The sequence below is a fragment of the Stegodyphus dumicola genome, chromosome 4, assembly GCF_044657685.1.
Source record: "Stegodyphus dumicola isolate Sdum_Otavi_A_Nest chromosome 4, ASM4465768v1".
Classification (NCBI taxonomy): Eukaryota; Metazoa; Arthropoda; class Arachnida; order Araneae; family Eresidae; genus Stegodyphus; species Stegodyphus dumicola.
In genome coordinates this window covers 75,284,181-75,305,004 of record NC_140771.1, presented here as the reverse complement: position 1 = coordinate 75,305,004, position 20,824 = coordinate 75,284,181, and the positions used below count along the sequence as shown (strand labels likewise).

At 33.3% G+C, this 20,824-nt stretch overlaps 1 protein-coding gene across 1 annotated transcript in view; it reads right to left on the bottom strand.

The window, feature by feature from the left end:
- LOC118204866 (uncharacterized) overlaps positions 1-20,824 on the bottom strand; it is a 149,173-nt gene that overhangs the window by 7,437 nt on the left and 120,912 nt on the right. The window contains exon 11 of the mRNA XM_085815097.1: positions 5,530-6,349. Within this exon, the coding sequence (XP_085671223.1) occupies positions 5,530-6,349 (820 nt within the window). The remainder of the gene's footprint in view (positions 1-5,529; positions 6,350-20,824) is intronic.

Below are 20,824 nucleotides of genomic sequence, written 5' to 3'. Positions count from 1 at the left end.
CAGAGGTTATTGAAAACGGAAAAATTTCGATTGACAAATTAGTTGTATTCTCGACACAGCAATTATAGGACTTCAACAGCGGAACTTTGTAATTGAAGAAGAAATTATGTCTGTTTATAGAATTAAAGAGAAAGTATTATCACATAAAACGAAGGAACTTAAACAACTTACATTGAAAGAAATGTTTAATAAAGTAAACAAATAAATATTAAGCTTTTTTTTTGAAAATTTTGATACCCTTTAGATCATAATTGTTCTTTATTTCATAAATTACGGTTTCATATATTTAATTTTATAATTTCTGCATGCCATCTTACCAGATTTAAACTGATGATCTATAATCCGGAAAAATCAATAATCCGGAATCGCCGAAGTCCCGATTAACGACTTTTGACTGTATCACTATACACTAAAGATGCATTGAATGATACAAAAATAACAGAAAAAATGTAAATTTGATAATTATAGAAGTACAATGCAATTTTCAGATAAAGATATGTTATATATATGTATGTATGTAAGATATAAGAAAATATGATAGCTGCTTTAAAAACCTCAAAATTAACATTCTAGATTTGGTGATCTTCCCCTAAATTCATCTGTTCTCCCAAATTCGAGAATGTTCTACATTATATACAGCCTTAAATTAACCAATCATAGATTAGCTCTACTTATACCTCAGTTTAGTATAAATATCGCTGGCAAGCTAATTGCGTCATTCTTCCATTCCTTTCTCCAAGTACTGCTCTGTCATCCTTACACCGCTTTGTTTCTCAACTGCCTACATCATTTCTTGTTAAAAAACAATGTGCATAAAAATTTATCATATTTAATTATGATAGGTGTTATTATAAGTGAATAATAATAATATTTAATTATGGTAAGTGTTATTATTTATTAGAAGTGTATGCCATATTAAATGGATATGTGTGAGAATAAAGACTGGTGACTTATTGAAATCCAAGTCGTTATCTCCATCTGTATGCCTTACAATTAAATTCACTTGAACTGTTATCTTAACCAAAGCCATGACAGATATTGAAAGCTATTAAGAATTTCAGTGTTCGACTGTGCATTCCAAATCATGACATGTATATATATCTTGAATCTCTCTCTCTCTATATATACACTCTTTTGCAAAATAAAACCAAAGCACCATGAAGGAAGTGGTTGTTTTTGATGAAATTGAATATATGTATAATTCATACACAGATAATAAAATGATTAGAAAATCAAGGTGATAGTGCCTGTTCACGGCTCACAATCACCCACTTAGTGTTCAAATTAGTAGTTGGTCGAATCGCCCCTGGCAGCAATACATGCTTGAATTCGTCAAAGCAAGGAGTGGTAGAGGTTCCTAATGTCATCCTGCGACACATTCTGCCAGGCAGTCATCAGCTGTCACTCCAGATCTGCGATATTTTGTGGTGCCTACCATGTCTCAGACATGCTCGAATGGTGAAAGGTCTGGTGACCTTGCTGGCCAAGGAAGAGTATCAACCGCATGAAGACAGTCCAGAGATATGCGAGCAGTATGTGGCCTGGTATTATCTTGTTTGAAAATGGCCCTTCAGTAATGCGACTGGCCGCAGGATGGTATCATCATATCATTGAGCTGTTACAGATGTATGCAGGATGACTAAAGATGACCTGCTGTCATAAGAAATAGTGCCCCACACCATCACAGCAGGGGTTATGGCTGTATGCCTTTGTAACACAAAGGCTGATTTGGACTGCTGGTCCCGTTCTCTCCGGACACGAACACAGTGGTCATCTGCTTCAAGAGTGAAGCGGGATTCATCGGTGAACTCTATATGATGGCAGCCATGATGATCAGCTGCGTCACCACTCCAGATGATTCCACCTATGTTGTGGAGTCAAAGGCAAACATCTAAATGGCCTCTGTGAGCGTAACCCCGCCTAAGACAAGTGCCGTGAGATGGTGGATGGTACCACGGGAGGTACAGAAGTGGCTGTAGTGTGTTGAATAGTCGACAATGATACCATTGGGGTGGTTCAGGCCTGGCAAACAATCATCCTATCTTGCCTCACATTTGTGCTCCTTGGCCTTCAAGAGCCTTCATTTCGTCAGCAATTTCCTTGTAGCAATCGTTGCTGCCAACATCTTTGCACAGCAGTGTCTGTATGCTGCAGGTGGCAGCTTATTGCTCGGTATGACCACCCAGCTTCACGCAACGCTACAACGTTTGAAATTGGTTAGTTGTCTGTAAGGTCTTCGATATCATCGTAATGGCATCTTTAGTTGCTTCTTTATGGAATTACAATGGCAGCAACAAAAAAAAAAGATAAATTTTCCGCCTCTGTTACTGGTTTTATACTTTTTGAATTGTGCACTAGAAATGCACTATGATTGCAATTCCTGTTCATTTGCCTTGAAACTTTGATCATTTGCATGTTTGAGAAAGATGTTTTTGCATATCAAATTTTGTCATAATCGCAAAAGTCCTTTGTGGTGCTTCATTTTTTTTTTTTTTTCCAAAAGAATGGATACACATACATACATATATATTTGAATTTTTCAATAATGGGCAGCACTGAAGCAGTCCCACAGAACTGGTATTTCAAGCCAGAGTGTGTGATGGTTGCTAAAGATTGTTCTCAATATGAATTCTCACAAGATTCAATGCGTCTTATATTTTCTCCCTCCTCACTGCGTACTTTCATGGCGTAACTGGACAGGATGTCCAATTAGTACTGGAGGGTCTGGTATTCAAATCCTGGAAAGAGCAGTGCACATTTTCACATCTCTTGCATCAATGAATCAAATGATCTGACATGTGATGCCCAAACTAAAAGATAGCGGATGATAATTTGTCATCACTAGGATTTGGAGATTGAACATACACATTTTATTCCTTCCATCAAACATCAATTTCTTAATAGAGCCAATGTATTAAAGAATCATAAAAACACTCAAAGTCTATTATATCAGGCATGTTAACATCTCTGCAAGTAAAAATAAATAAATAAATAAAAATAAAAAAACACTAAAAAGAAAAAGCATGACACATTAATGGCATTTTGGAAGCAATTCAATTTAAGACACTGCTTAGAAGTGGTTAAATTCACATGGGAACATGTGAATTCATCAACAATGTATGCTTGCTGGTATTATATCTGGCTGTAAGTTGTCAACAATTTAAAAAGATTTCCATCGATTGAAAATGAAGCCAAGGAAATCACACAAATTGTAAAAGCAATAGGTTATGAAAGATTTTTAGATATGGAAGAAAGAGAAATCAAAGAATTAACCCATTTTTTCCATACAAACTTAAATTTGTGAAACATGATTTTGGTATATGCGCAATGTGTTAGTGATGTAACACCCATGCTCAGTAAGGTGTTACTGTAAATAATTCAGTAGAAATACACTATAATCACAAATCTGGAATTGGAGCCAAACTTGCTTGTGCAGGGGAACAGACTGCACTAACCACCATTCTGTCAAAAGGCTTCTTGTGCTAAAAGGGAACCAATGAAGTTTTCAGTTGATGGTTTTATTTAGCGAACACCAAGTGCATAATGTGATATTTCAGTAAAATATAAAAATGGAATAAAATATATTTAATAAATTATGTGAAATAAGGCATGGTAAAAAATAATTACGGTCATTAATAACATTAATTAAGTATTTATAAAGTGTTTTGTATACTATGCAAACACTATACACTACTTAACAGTATACTTCTCTTTCTCTCAAAAATACCTAGAGCAAAGGATTCTCACATTTTACCCTAATTGCAAAAATTATATAGCAGTAAAAAAAATCCCATACCTTTTATGTCAGAGGGTGCAATTTCAAGAAATAACAAAGGAAATCAAAAAGTAAATACTTTAAGAAAAGTCTTATGGATCAATAAAGTTTTCCAGAAGCAATGAAACATTAGTATGAATTCAGCATGCACATTTATAGCAATTTCATAATGTTACAGCTCATTCTTAATGGATACACAATTTGTTATAACTTTTATCGGGTTTTAACAAAAGTTTCCCATTATCACAAATATTGTCTGCACAAACAGTTTGCGTTGGCGTGTTTAATCATATTTTGTCAAACAATTTTTGGCATTTGAAAGAAAGAGAGATGCTTTAGAACACTGTTTTGTGAAATTTGTAAAAATAATATCGGTATCATTAAGTACAAAGTGTCTGAAATGGAACCATCACACTACCAGATTAGAATCATCATTTACTTCCAGTTCTTTGTGAAAACTCTGCTAAAGAATGTCACCAAATCATGTGTACAGCTTTAGGTACTAATAGTATATCATATGACAAAATGAAGGTTTAGTACTGAAAGTTTGAAAACAAGGACTATGAAATACAAGAAGCAGAGCATTCTCAATGGTCTACTGATGTTGATGAGGCCAGACTCCAAGAAACTGTGGAAGAAGATCAGTATGCAACCATTTGAGAGTTTGCTAAGGAGTTAGACATTAGTGCCATGTCCTTTAGTTGCACCCCATAAACTTGATATACAAGTTCAGTCGCTGGGTGCAGCATGAGCTGACTCGAGAAGATAAGGGCAGACGTGTTTGGGAATGCACTAATCTGCTCAAATATCAACTCAAGGACAAAATTCTGGACTAGATCGTGACTTGTGATGAAAACTGGATTTACTTAAAAAAAAAAAAAAAGGCCGAAAGGGGGGTTGGTCTATGTTCGGTGAGCCTGTCGGCAGCGTCGCAAAGTGCAATTTGACTAACAAAACAGATCATGCTTTGTATCTGGGGAGATTACCATGGAATTATGTACAAAAAGTATTTGGTAAAACTGTCAACAAAAAAAAAAAAAAAAAAAAAAAAAAAAAAAAAAAAAAAAGTTGACAAAAAAGGTAAAACCGTAGACAGTAAGGTGTACAGAGAGATGCTAGTCTGTGTTGACACTGCTATCAAGGAAAAACGTTGAACTGAATTCTGGCACAAAAAGGAATGTTACATCAAGATAATGTAAGACCACATGTCTCTGCATTCACTGGCTGCACTCTGTATGGACTCGGATGGGATCTTTTGCCACATCCACCATATAGCGCCTCAACATCGCTCCTTTGGACATCTATCTTTTTTCACACCTGCAGCTACATCTTGCTGGTGCTATCTTTCATTCTACACAAGACGTTCAAAATTAGGTTGATCTGTTTTTGGACTTGTGGCCACCAAGTTTCTGGGTCAAAAGCTTTGAAAAATTACCAAAACACTGGCAGAAAATTTGGGTGGTGATTATTACCCGTGCTAATATATTACGTTCATGTTTTTTTCCCCTAACTTTATTAAGGACGCTTTCTGGAGGAAAGCTTTGATTACAACCAGATATTTCTTAAGTTTTTAGTGACAATGGACCAGCTGATATTTGGGCACAATTGTGTTTCATATTTCCAGATAGCTGTGTAGCTCTCAAAGCTTAGCAAGCTTTTACCTGCATTTCCACAGCCTAGCAGGATTATTAAGCTTCGTCAGTAACTGATTTTTTTTTTTTAGTTTCCATTAAATGACCAGAATATATACTTACCAAAACTTTCACAAAGTCTCGTAGGTGACAAAGGAACAGTTGATCGAAGATCTAGACCTTCAAGCTCCTTGCAGCATTTTATACTGTGAGTTTTACGGGATAGGGGAGGAGCAGAAGATATAGTTGGCGAACTCAGGCGCCTCACTTTCTGTTCTGCTTCTGGTGGATCACAAGGATTAGAATTTAGGGCAAGGTTAAGGCCTTTTCTTTCAGCTACTTCTTTGGCTTTCATTTCGACACTGGGCAAAAATACATCAGGATTGGCTTCAAGGTTCCTCGATACACCACAGCTAGACTGTTCAGAATTCTCAGATGAAAAAGACCTCATATTATCAGTATTTACATTTCCTGATACACTTAGATCTTCGAGCCACTTCACACGATCTGATACTAAGCCATCTGATGAACTATTCTTCTGTGGTTCATCTGTACATGCTGCAGGAAATCTTGAACTGTACAATCTAGATTTATAGTCTGAAGCTACAGAAAAATAACTAGCATCCAGTGACAAGGAGCGAGCAGCCTGAGGAGTAGGTTTTGGTACTTCAACAGTTGTATTTTCTTGGTTATTAAGGACAACAGATACGCGGAAACGTCCCCTTAGAGAATTCTGAGATGTATTACTATTTATCAGTTTATTACTGCTCTGCTGTTGAAGTTCTGCAGGCAATGAGGTGGGAAGCACATGAGAAAATATACCATTGAAAAGGGTGGATAACTGAGCATCTTGAGGAGGTAAGGAATTTTTGGCTTCTTTGTTTCTTTGGCAAAACTTTGTAATCTCTTGAAGTTCATGCTGACGATCCTTGATGGGCTCACTCTAGAATGTTTAATTAATACATAAATGTTAAATCTATAAATGAATAAATATCTTTAACATGCTACTAAATAAATAATTTTACAAAATCATCAAGTCAGAGTTACTTTTTAATAATGAACACTTTTATTTTACAAAATAGCAATACAAAGTATAAAAAATATTAGCAGATTTTTTTAGAAGTTGCATTAAAAAACAACAACAACAACAAAAAAAAAAAAAAAAAAAAAAGTCTCAAAAAGTATAATAAAAAGAAATAAATTTTTTTTGCCAAGTTCTTCCATATTACATTTTGTTAATACAAAAATAACTACTATCCTCCCCCTTTTTATCCTTTCCTCTTCCCCAGCCGGGAAGGAGGGACTTTCAGTTATTACACACATATGCATAACAAAATGGTGAAAAGGAGAGGAAATAAAATAAATAAATAACACACATAGCAGTGTAAAAGAATACACAAAGACATTTACAAAAATAATGGTCCAGATAGGTTAGTGACTCTGACTGCTCTGTTAAAGGGCTTGGGTTTAAATCCTGCCTTAACCCCTTCGCACCGACTGTCACATATACGTGCCAGCAACGAATACACTTATCTACTGGCCAACACGCAGACGTGCCAGAGCATTGTTGCGTTTACTGCCGACTGTCACGTATTTGTGCCAGTGCCTTGGAACGTTTTTCAAACTATAATTTCTGCCACAAGATGGCACTGTATGTCCATATGGTTTCAGATACATATACATTAGACCTTCTATTCGAAATGAGAGAAGCATGACTCACATACACGTGTTTTTGATTATATAAACAAATGGGGAACTAAATGTTTCTGAATGGCGTGATTTATGACGTCTCTTTAAATCGCACTTTATTCGCACGTGGTAGTTGTTTATTGTAAGTAGAAGTTTTATATGCGCTAAAGCGTTGAGTATTTCGATTTACAGTTCAGTTTTTAGAAAATAATTAGATCTTGTTAGACGTGAAGTCTTTCTATTTTTACCGTTTCAATGTCGAAGCGTCGAAAATGTTTAACAGAGCATGAAATAGCAGAAATGATGCAAAATATTTCAGATATTGATTCTGAAATTCTTATATTATAATACTGATTCTGAAAGATTAACTGAAAGACATTTTCCAAAACTTTGTTCAGAAGAGACTGATAAGAAAATGAGATGACGATGCTTCGTTTGTTCACATTCCCGGAAAAATCCTCCAAAACGGCAAATGAGTTATTACGAGTTCAAGGAATGTAACGTAGGACTGTGTGTAGATCCCTGTTTTAAAATTTTTCATACGAAAAGAGAATTTTAAGTAATATATTTAGTTTTCAGATGCATAATGTTAAAAGTCATAAAATGGTGAGTAATTAAAATAAAATGTGTAAAATATGCATTTAAACATGAAATAAGGTAATTAAAGTATATATATAAAAATATCTATAAAGCATAAGCCGTTTAAATACTCTATAGAGCATTATTAAACAATGTGTTGATACTTCGGAGATTTCATGGATTTAGGCTTAGTAGCAAAAAAGCCCCCGGCCCTGGAGAGACGCTCGCGGAAGACACTGCCGGCCTCCGCGATAAGCGCGCGTTTTCGCTCGAAGGGGTTAACAGTGAGTTGATGCCTAGAACAAACAATTGGGGGAAAAGAAAATTACAAATTCACTAGAATTTTTCACCTTTTTATGTCCAATCTTAGTAATAAATGAGGGAAAACACACACACAATGAATGATTATAAAGCTAACCAACATAAACCACACAAAAAAATCATATTATTATTGGTGCATATGCAAATGCTGCTTCACAAAGCATCATATTAAACATAATTTCACATTCTACATTTTACTCTTGTTGATATTCTTGTACCTCCAAGATGTAATAAAATGCTAAATGTTTTTTATAGCAGAAATGATTCAGCAAGAAAGGAATTTCTATAATCTAATGTACAATCTAATTTTGACAAATCAATAAAACGATTATTCATAATATTTTGATTCATATTGTTGTAACTTCTTAAGATTAATGATCCAAAAATTGCAATATTAATATTTTAAGATTAATAAAAGATTTTTGTTTGCTTATTTTAAACATATTTTTTGGAATATTTGTTTAAATGGGGGGAAAATTATCATCTGTTAATAACATTTTTATTTCATTTTATTTTCAGGAAAAAAAAGGGGGGGCAAACTAAGTCCACATTTGTCAAATTAGTCAATTATAATTTTAATGAATTTGATCAAATTTATCCTTCTCTTAATTACTGAGCTATTCCATTCAAAGGTAATAATTAGTTTTTAATTAGATCAATACAAGTTTCACTGCATTTCGACTGGCAGTATTACACAAGTACAGAAAGAAGATTATGAAATTAACTGCAGAATGTTCTTTAAGGAAATAGAAATTTCTCCGTTCCAGATAAAAATCCATGAACTTTTCACAGCATTGATTTGCAATGGATTCTTAAACCTATATTAAATGTTAATAAAAACATAGCATTTAATATGACAACTGAAATTTCTATTTACATTACAACATTTAAAAAATTTCAGAATTTGCAAATGAACAAAGTTTCCTATTATAATGCTGAAAATCCTCTCACACATAACTTCGATGATCCAGTTAGCTCGGGATTTCAATAATTCCAAGTATGTTGGATTATCACATTTATTATGAGAGCACAAACAATCTTTTTAATATAATTTACCCTATTATAAGAATTAAACATTTAAATGAAGTTCTACACACAGCAACTGTACAAACACATGATAAGTATTACAAAGATTTAATACAGATTACTTACAGATAAATTACAGAATATGCATAATTATTCTTAGTCAATTAAGTTTTGCAATCGACCATGTTGTTGCATGGAGACTTTCCTGGGTTCAAATGTTTACCTTGTCAAAACATCATTACTTCTCCACTTTTCATTAGAGGCGGACAAAACCACTCATTTATGGAATCAGATCAGAAACATTCATCAGGTTTTGTACACATTTCTGCACACGGAAATTAAGTACTTTTAAGGACCTATGAGCAAATGGGAACTGAATAAATTCAATTAAAAATATTATCTATGCCTGAGTTTCACTTTTGCAATACCATCCTAAAAATAAAATAGATCCCTAAGTAGTACGCATTATTGCTAAACATGAATTAATTAACATAATTGTTAATAAGTTTGAGAATAAAATAAACTTTATGCAATTTATTAAGTAGAGTTAAATATTTTACACTTATAATTGCTTGGTAATATCCGAAAGAAGATAAGTGACATTTACGTTTTACTAAAAGTTGTATTATGTTGATTTTTGTTACGTCTCATTTTGTCACATACTTGGTCAGTCTAGAGGTTTAGTAAATAGCAGGTAGATTTTATGACAAACTGCATAGGTTAAAATGAGAAGTAAGATCATAATCAGCATGATTCATAACCAAAAGACTGAATGTTGTCACCGCTGCTGCTTGTCTAGAGAGAGACCTGCTGATTAGAAGGAACCTGAAAGGCCTGATGCAGGTAAGGGTGGCAAGTGTTGAAAGTTAGTCAGGTTCTGTTTCATGCAGTTAGTGTCGCAGCTTCATGTACAGTTCCAGGGGTTGTAACCCAGTTAATATACTTTAAGGTTCCAATAAGCCATTAAAGCACCAGAGGTGATAAGTTGTTTTGTATTATTTTAAGTAGATGCATAGAATATGTTTTACTTGAATTTTTACATTTTTATAATTTATCTTCTGACCACAGTGAGTATTAATGAAAGGCAATAACTCGCTTTAATATGTAGAGATAAATTTTAAGTGTAAGCAGTTAGTTATAAATAATTACATTAGGTATTTTGATAATCATTATGGATTTACATGACCACTATTAAATTTTATTTTTTAACAATATTTGTTAAAAAAGCCCTATTTAAATCAAAATCTAATAAAATTTCATAGTATAAAGTATATGTAGTTAAAGTATAAGTTTAAAGTTTCTTAAACGATATCAAGATAATTACGCATCAAAAGCTACAGAACATTTATGTTTTGTAACAACAACAGTCAACAGAATATTTATCCGTCATTTAAATTTGAAGCCTTCCCAGACATTTTGGCTAGTTTATAACGATTTCCTTTTCTTTAAGCATCTTTTCTAACAATTAGAGATTAGTCTCAATATGCAAATCAATGCTGTCGCTAGTTTCTGCGTCTTTATCTCCTAACTTGTCAACCTCTCCACAATGCACCTATAAGAGTTTAATTGATCTGGTAAAAGTTAAATAGTCCCAAACCCCTGACAGACGTGAAGCATATTATCGCTATGTCTGAAATTAACTACAATAATATTAGAAAAAGGTTTAAATAAACCTCTTATTTAAAAAGAGAGTAGAACATAAAGGCATGTTCTGATGCTAACAAAATCAATTACATCTCATGGTGATGTAATTAAACAAGAACAGTCAAATTCAAACTAATAATGTGGACAAAGATTATACAATTTAATTTTAATTTAATCTAGCTCAATAACTCTATCATATGAGGAAATAGAAATGGGGAATTATAGTAAAGGTTGAAATCATAAACAATTGGGTAATTTACATAATAATAACTGGACATATCTTTGAACAATAATTTCCTTTATGTATTCAGTTTCTTTCTTCAACACGTTTCCTTTTCCTTTTAGAATTTTTGGATTTAATTAAGGATTTCTGTTATTCTGAAAAACACTAAATGCATTTAGAATGCACAGAAAACACAGCTAATTTTATTTCTTTAGTAATATGAACATTCAGAAGCAATATGAAATATATATAGTAAAGGCCAGCTAGAGCTGATGTGGCAGAATTTCTAGAATTTAGTGACACACCAAACTACAAAATCTAGAAATGGCAAAACGTTTAGGATTTATAGCAGGCATTGAAAGCAGAATTTAGAAAGGCACTATGCAACAGAATTTAGGATCCACAGAGATTGCATCAGGTGGGAAAATGCCTATGTGTATGATGCATTAAGAAATATTAGATGACATTTTTAAATTGTAAGTTTTCAATTTCTTTATTAATAAAAAAATCCCTTTCTTTAATGCCTGGCCATGTGATAAAATCAGAAGCATTTTTGATATTTTCCATGCATCTGTCTAGTGAAAAGTAGAGAAAATAAAGAGAAGATAAATATGTTAGGATTCTAGTATCAGAAGTAAAACATTTAAATATTATGTTTTCATTGTTCTTCCAGATGTTCTCCAAAAATTAAGAAATTCATTGCAAACTTTCTGTAAAATATATCCATTACATGTTGATACCATGGAGAAATTTTTCATTTTGTCATATATTTCTCGAATCTTCTAGAATCATGGGTCTATAAATCTCGCCTTCAAATCCTTCTAAACTTTCCAAGCTGCAATGTCTAAAATCCTAAAGAAAAATTATCCCTACCAATCCTGTAACAGCAAAAAGCCAGGAATATTTTGGGAAAAAATAGGAGGGAAAAAGTATAAAATTAATTTTATAGAAAAAACTGATGAATATTCTGAGACAATTACATGGGAAAAACTCTTACTATAAAAAAATTAAAATGAAGACATTTTTTAATTAATTACATAGCTAATTTTACTTTTGCTAAGAGCTGTTTTGTAAATTGTGCTTTATAGCATTATACCTTGTTTATTTTTCAGATTTAAAATATTGTATAAGTTGTTGCCAGAATGAAACTTTATATTATTACAGCGAAAAATAAAAATGTCTCATTTCAATGTTACTTTTTAAATATAATTTCAATATATTACCATAATTTTAATGAAATTTAATAATGTTACAATGTTTTAAAAAAAATCGTCGAAAAATTCTCAGATCTCGGAATTAAAAAGTTTCTATAGAAACTAATCTTAAAATTGCCAAAATGTTGAAAAGTCGCCAAGTTTAGAACCGTTTAATAAAAGAATTGACATCCTCAAAAGCGAAAAGTTGTTTAAGAACTCTTTACTAGAAAAAATGAATTTCGAAATGCTTATGTTTCACTTCTTGCTTAGAAACTCGAGTATCCTATCCTTTATATTAGAAATAGAAACAAATTATAACTCATGAACCCATTCAAAAAATAATCATATATACGGCAGTGAATCGCCAAAAATATTCCTCAAAATGCTCTTTTTTTTTTTTTTTTTTTTTTTTAATTGAAAATTTTAAATCCTTGTGCACCACATAGTATTACACAAGGCTTACAGAGGTAAGTAAAAAAAAAAAAAAAAAAAAAAAAAAAAAAAAACAAATACAACAACACAACACAAAATAAAATAAACTTACAAATTCACAGATGATACGTAAGAGATAAATTTACAGAAAAAAGAGAAAGCCATTTTATGTTGAACAAAAACATGAAGAGGGGGAGGAAATGTAATATTCACAGAGTTTAACTTAGAAATGAGTTCCTTTCGTCCTTCCTTGAGCTTTGAACAATAGAACAACAAATGTTCGACATTTTGCACTCCCCCGAAACTGCATGAACACAAGTCTGTACTAGATAATCTAAATCTCTTCAGATATGAATTGAATTTACCATGTCCAGTTAGAAATTGTCTAACTTCAAAATTGCAGAAAAAGTGTTTATTATTCAGTCTGTGAGGAATGGAAGGAAAATATAGTTTAGTCAAAGAGGCAGTAGTAGAATTCCTGTATAGTTCATTCCACTCGAGTATTATATCATCCCTACTTTTGTTCTTGTAAAATGACTTAGGAAGTATCATTGGAGTAATTACTTGAAGATGTGTAGCTTGTTTTGTCAACCAATCAGCCCGTTCATTTCCTAGATTGCCAGTGTGGCCACGTACATGAGAAAAGATAACATCAACACCTTTATTATTAAGGTCTTTAAGAAGAGCATGGGAAGTCACAATTAATTTATTATATGAGAAGATATTCCTAAGAGAAAATAAGGATGAAAGAGAATCAGTGCGAAAAAGAAATTTAGCACTTAGCGAACAGTTGTTAGATATCCACTCACTAATGCACAGTAATTCGGCTTGGAAAACACTGCATTCATTGGAAATTCTAAAGAGTTTGTATTCCAGTTCAGAACCATTATGGAAAACGACATAAGCTAATCCAACTCGATTATTAATTTTACTGCCATCTGTATAACACACAACAGGGAAATTATCATCAACAGAATTGTCATAAATGATAGTTTGAATTGGCAAACGATTGGCAGGATGAGGAAGATCTTCAAACAACACCTTGGCATCGAACATAAATTTGCTGATGGTATCTTTAAACATTTTGTCATTCAAAACATGAAGGTCAATCGGAGGAAATCCTGAAATTGCGAAACAGGGTTCATAGCTAATTGTTCTGTAGCCACGCACAACTCTTAGTATAATTCTTCTTTGAATTCTGCGAAGTATACGGGAATTAATCTTCTTTTCTAAAGCTGTTCCCCACACTCTAGAAGCATAGCAAATAAAGGGGACAATACCCTGCTTATAAATCATATCAATTACATTAACTTTTAAACCAAAAGTATTGCAAGAGACATGATTAAGTCCTCTAAGTATATTTTCACACTTATTGGATAAATACATAATATGATTTTTCCAACAAAACTTATGATCAAGAATAACGCCTAAATATTTAATTTCATTCACCGTTTCGAGTAAGGTATTATCCAAGTACAGTTGTTGGTTTGTATAGCTGACATGCTTTCTTTTAATTATCATAATTTTAGATTTATTAGGATTGAATTCCAATTTCTGTTCTCTGGACCAATTGGAAATAATAGTAAGGGTGTTTTGAGCCATATTAAAGAGAGTAATGGGACACTTCTCTTGAAAGCAAATTAGTAGATCATCAGCAAAAGCAATTGTTTTACAACTCGGACAATGTGAGAGTCTATTGAGTAGATCATTCATAATTAAATTCCACAATAAAGGTCCGGAAACCGAGCCTTGAGGGCAACCTCTTTCCAAAATGCGGGAGGAAGAAACGTGACCAAGGGAGAGCAATGCAGATCTGTCATGCAGAAAATCTTTAATAAGGTGGTAAATATTACACGGAATACCAGCTTTTCTTAAAAAAACAAGTATCCCAGGACACCAGGCGTGGTCGAAAGCACCTTTGATATCAAGAAACACTAAAACTGTGTGTAAATTTCTCTTCTTACCTTCGTCCACTATGTCTTTTAAGTACAAAAGAGCCTCTTCACAACTCTTATGAGGGGTAAAACCAAACTGTGCTTTATTTACCAGTTTTTTATTATGCAATAACCAGGTAATTCTATTAACAAACAGCTTTTCTAGGCATTTTCCTAAACTGGGAAGAAGACTAATGCATCTCAAGTTATCTAAAGGCGGGATACGAGGACCACTATTCTTAGGGATTAAAACGACATTCGCTGTTTTCCAGCAACGAGGAAATGAACCAAGCCTCAGACAAGTATTGAAGATTTTGGAGAATAAATTTGGAAACATTCTATGAACTTGCTTCAAAATTTCATTTGAAATAGAATCAAGACCAGCAGCTTTATTGCATTTAAGTTTTTCTATAACACTATTAATTTCTGACATAGTAAATGGAGGATATGGATTAGCAACATAATTTAACGAAGCTTCAGCCCTAATCATTCTATGAAACGAATTATCCGTGCTAAAATGGTCCGTGGCAAAGCTTCTGTTAAGAACCTCATTAACAGTTTCTTCAAGCGACTTTGTACAATTACCAGATGGGAGATAAATTCCACTGACTTCAATTCCTTTCATAAAATTTTTCTTTATACCATTCGTATATATTTTTTTCCAAACATTCCTTTCATTTATACTCATTAGGAATTCTCTCCAAGACTTAAGCTTTGCATCCTGGAGCTTTAAACTGTAACTATGCCTTAAGTGAAGATATTTTTGTTTATATAACTCTCTAAGAGTAGGGTTACGATTTCGTTGAAACCTACGTCTAGCAGCGTTAACCTGTTTTCTCATACAATCGATTTCAGTAGTCCACCAAGGTACCTTATGAACCCGTGACGTTTTTAGAGGCATGGAAGCCTTAGATGCGTTATAGAGAATCGAGACAAAATTTTCTAGTCGAGAGTTTAATGCATGCTTATCCGTACAGCACTCAATAAACTGCGAAAACTCATCAATCGACTGCTTACATGTATTGTAAAAAATATTCCAGTTAGCTTTCTTTACATTGAAGACAATTTTGCTGTTTTTTCTGTCATAGAAAGTGTTATTAGAAGCTACAGAAAGTTCAAACTCAATCGCACAGTGATCAGAAAAGGATTCATAATCTGGTTGACACCAACACAAAATATCTGCAAGAAGATCAGATCCCACAACCGTAATGTCAATATAGCTTGAACCTTGAGTACTACAGAAAGTAGGACCACAGTCTTCGTTTAGAACGAACAAATTATTCATACTTAAAAATTCACAAAGTTTAACCCCTCGAGAATATGAAACTGGACTATGCCAAATTTCAGATTTGCTGTTGGCATCCATAGCCCAAATCAATCTATTACAATTTTTTGAAGCTAATGCTACATTAATTTTATGCAGATCCAAGTCGATATTTCTATTAGGTTCAAAATAATAGGAAAAAAAGATAAAATCTTGAGTATTGAGAGTAACATGAATAAACACCATATTATAATCAAGATTATTAATATCAAGCAGAGTAGACAGCTTTTGATTTCGTACAATAATAGCAGCTTTAATGGTATCACTATTAGCATCAAAGTAAACCCGGTAAGAGGAAGGCAAGTTGGGAAGAGAGTTGATTGCTGGTTGGTTGCTAATTATCGCAACCAACCAGTTGAGTTGGTTGCTAATTATCGCGAAGCTTGTGTGGCAAGTTTGAAGACCTCTGTTATGAGACCTTATTATGCTGAGGTGGTATCGCCATCTAGGGAAGAAAATGTAAACAAACAGTCAAATGATTGTAATTTGCTTGTTTCGGCAGCTGCTGGATTGGAAAACTTTACATCCCTTGATGTTAAAAAACTTTTGAAGAAAAAAATTAATCCGACAAAAAAGAAATTAGGTATAAAAAATATTAGGACGATTTCGAATAACAGAATTTTAGTGCAATGCTCTTCCTCAACTGATCGTGATAAACTAAAAGATGAAATCAACAACAAACCTGAACTAATTTCTTCTCTTCCAAGACAGAAAAATCCTGCTCTACTTATTAAAAATGTGCGAAATGAAATTGATGATAAAGATGTATTAACTGTTCTCTTTGATCAAAATCCTGACATTTTTTATGGTAATGAATGTATTAATGACATGAAATTCTGTTTTACTCTTAAAAAATTCCAAAACTCAAAGCATATCGTTGTCGAAATGAAACCCGAGCTATACAGAAAATGCCTACCTTTGGGGTATTTGCATTTTGAGTGGTCGGTTTGTAAAGTAGAGGAGTTTATCATAATAAATAGATGCTTTAAATGCCTTGGCTATAATCACAAAGAAGCTAACTGCAGAAATCCTGTTGCTTGCTTTAAATGTGCAAAAGAACATAAAAGTGAGCACTGTCAAACTCAAGAAACCCAAGCTTGTGTAAATTGCATTCATTATAATAGCAAAATCCAGGATGTTGGCAAGAAAGTTGATGTCAAGCATAAGCCTTTCTCGAAAGCTTCCAAGATTCCCCTAACTTACACCCAGGAGATCTACCCATCCTTTCCTGGTGCAAATCGCCACCCTCAGGACAACAAAGAGAGATTTTTTCTGACGGTTCAAAAATTTCAGGATGAGTAGGGGCAGCGTTCACGGTCTTTTCGAACAATGAAGAAATTTATCAAGCACAATTCCGTCTAAGCGATCATGCTTCAGTCTTCCAAGCCGAGTCCCTAGCACTCAAAGAAGCAGCACTATGGTTAGGTACACAACCAGCAGCTCACACTTCATTCTTCACAGATAGCATGAGCGTTCTGAATGCGCTGAATTCCCTTCCTCCAAAACATCTGCACACGGCAGCACTTAGAGAGATCTTCTTGACGTTAGGCTCTTCCATACCTTTAAAGATCAACTGGATAAAAGGACATACCGGGCAGAAAGGCAACGAATGAGCGGATGAACTAGCTAAGACTGCAGCTCTCAAACCAGAAATTGACAAGGAAGTTCCGCTTTCCGCAGAAGTTGCAAAAAGGCTCCTCAAGACAGCATTTCAAGAGACATGGGCATCACGATGGCAGGAAGAAGAGACAGGAAGATTTACTTACAACATCTTCCCAATACCTTCTCTCAAGAGGCTGAAATGCAACCGACTCTTCCTCCAAGCCTGTACCAACCACGGGAAATTCCCAGCGTATTACAGACGTTTCCTCAGACGGGACGTCAACTGTTCTTGCAGTTTTCGCGGGGAAGACGCGAACGCACTTCATTACCTGCTCTCCTGCCCTCTGACAGAGCACCTTCGACAGCAGTTCTTTCCTTCCGACTACATCACATATCCTGTGAATAGACTGTTCACGGACTATTACTGCAACAAGGGCATCTTAGAGATAATGAAGCAAGTGAATGAAAATAATTATATCCAAGAAACTACAGATTAAAGTAAAATGTAGAAAGGCGGCCTAACCGTCAGATTGCTAGCAATGAATAGGATAACTTCCTAACCCTGTAGTGCCATTAACTCAGTTTGGCGGAACAGGTTAAGTAAAGTGACCATAAGCCTTTCTCGGAAAATTGTCCTTCTCACATTTTTATGAAGAATAGAATAATTTCTCAAATTAATTATGGCTAACTTTCCCATTTCTGTTCTCAAAATTATTCAACTTAATCTTCATCGTTCGAAAATGGCTACTCAGCAGCTTGTTTTAAATATGGAAAATTCTAACATTGATATCGCTCTTGTTCAGGAGCCTCACTCTTATAAAATGCTAATTCACACTCAAAATGACAGTCGTAAAAACATACAGAAATTTCAGATGATTAAAATTAAGGACCTTCTGCTGACTTTGGCTGAAATTAAGGACTTTTAAGGACCCAAAATCGATTTCAATAAATTTAAGGACTTTTAAGGACTCTTAAGGACCGTACAAACCCTGTTCATTCATTAAACTGAATTAGTTCTTTTCTATGATTCACTGCTCACTAACAATAACCTTGATAAATGAGATTGAAAAAGGGAAATGAATTATCTGCAAAGGTGGAGCAAAGAACAGAAAGAATTGAACAAACAGCAGGATCGGTGAATTAACTTGATCAAAATGCTCACTTCTTTCAGCCATAGTTTTGTGATTCCCTAAAACTTGCTTCTAATACACTAATAAAACCCATAGCTGCCAATCTTGAAATCTGAAAAACTGGAAGATTTTTGAAAACCAGGAAGTTTTCATGCTGTGTGGCAATGCCATTTCAAAGGAGCTGTAAACTGACTTAAATCCACTTAATAATGTGTGACTGAGGTTACTGAATTATTTCTAATGCAATGATGTAAAACACAATAGCATTTAGTTAAATATCCTAAACTGTGTACACTTTGGCTAATTTTATTTTGTAATTTTCTTACACTCTTATATTGAGAAAATCCCGAATAGGGATGAAAAGCAATCTATCAAAGTACTTTTAAACATGATGAAAATAAAATTAATAATTAATGTATATAGTATTTATCCGGATAAACTTAGTAATGTACCACATAATGAAGTAAAATAAATACAAATATTAACTGTTAAAAGTTGTTTGAATCTTTATGCAAAAATCTACACGTATTAATCTACACAGAAGATTAAGGCAACTGAGATAAAATGAAATTTAATCAGAAAGTCAAAAAGTGGAAAAATACAATTTGCACAATTTAAATTTCATTCATTAAATAAATTTCATTTATTGCAGGAAAACATTTTCCTTAGAATCTACCAGGAGACTGAGAGATGCGATGGAAATCCAGAATTAGAAGTTATGAAAACCTAAAATTAACAGTACAAATAATAAAATTCTAGAATGAAAAAATACTTAAAAATTTAGTAAATGATAAAAATTAAACTCATTTTTAAAACGGAAAGGTAAACATTATTTTCTTTGAATTTTTCTGGAATGCTTACAACAACAGCTTTCCATGGGTGAACCCTAAAATACCTACCGCTCTTTTATTGATGATTCACCCTTCATTGCTCAATAAAATGAACTGGTTCTTTGAATCATTTCATGAGAGAATCATCATTTTCTACTCCTCTGTGGATATTATGTTCTGCAAATTCAATAAATGTATCTTACGCTAAGGCAGTTTCACTTTAAGTGACATTAGTTAAAATAGTTTTCTTTGTCACTCTCAACTTCTTATGCCACCAACAAAGGTCCTTTTTGACTTCATTAAACAAATTCATTATATTTCAAATTTAGAAAGCATAGTTAGAAAATTGTTTGAAAGAGCATTCTGGGTTGAATTCAGTTAAGAGTGGTTAATCATAGGATAATTTTCTGCTTTCTTTGAAAGAATGCTGCTACATGATATTTAGATAATATCTTCAACTGCAGAAAATGCTCAATGCTTCTGAAAAATATGCCTTTAGCCTTTCCAGATAGGATGATTCCAATTAATTTTTCCTACATATATCCATAAATGATATATGTATGATAGATCAGAGTTTCTTAACCCTTTGATGTGTGCAATATTATTTTTATAATTTTTTTAACTAAAAATTCTAGAAATTGAATATTATGATCCTAGAGCAAATAATATATGAATTTAAAAAAATCTACTCTTGCCCATTGCTCTGTGGATGGTGGTTGCACTATGAAACCAGTGCGCATCTAGGACTTAAACTTACTGAGGTAGTAGAGGAAAAAAACCTAACCTTTTTCCGTGTGCGTTCCAATAAATGATGAAATTTGCGAATTTTAAAAATATGTATGTAAGAATTGCATTATATGTAAATTTTTTACATTATTTTACAAAGTAAATCATCAGAAAAAAATTTAAAATAAACATTTATGTAATTTTTCTCTAGCAGTGAAAATATAAGTACCTACATAATATGGACGTTCGGATAAATGGATAAAAAACCTGTCTCACATGTATCTTGTTCTATGAGGTTTCTCTCTTGTGCTACAAAATGGCCTACAAAATGATGCCTGGATATAAATTTCACTTCTTTTCATCTGGCACATGAAATTTGTGGTTTTTTATATTAATGGGGAGAGGGGGGCTTGGTCTTTTGGCTTTGGTACGGATCATTTGTTTCCCATTCATATTTATTTTATTCATATTTCGTCCCAAAATATTTAGAAAATATTTTAAATTTAAATAAAACTTTTCCGCAATTTCTATTTTTAATTATACAAAAGTATATTTACATTAAATTTAAACCACATGAAATAATTTATAAAATCACAATACAGTCAAATACTGGAAATCTGCCAACCTGAAATCCGCCAACTCCTGAAATCCGCGTTGCCTCTCAAAATGTAAACATTCAGTTTATAGGTTCCGGAAACCGCAACATTGAGTACGAAATATCGTAAAAACAATACTTACCGAATAATGACGTCATAATTATCA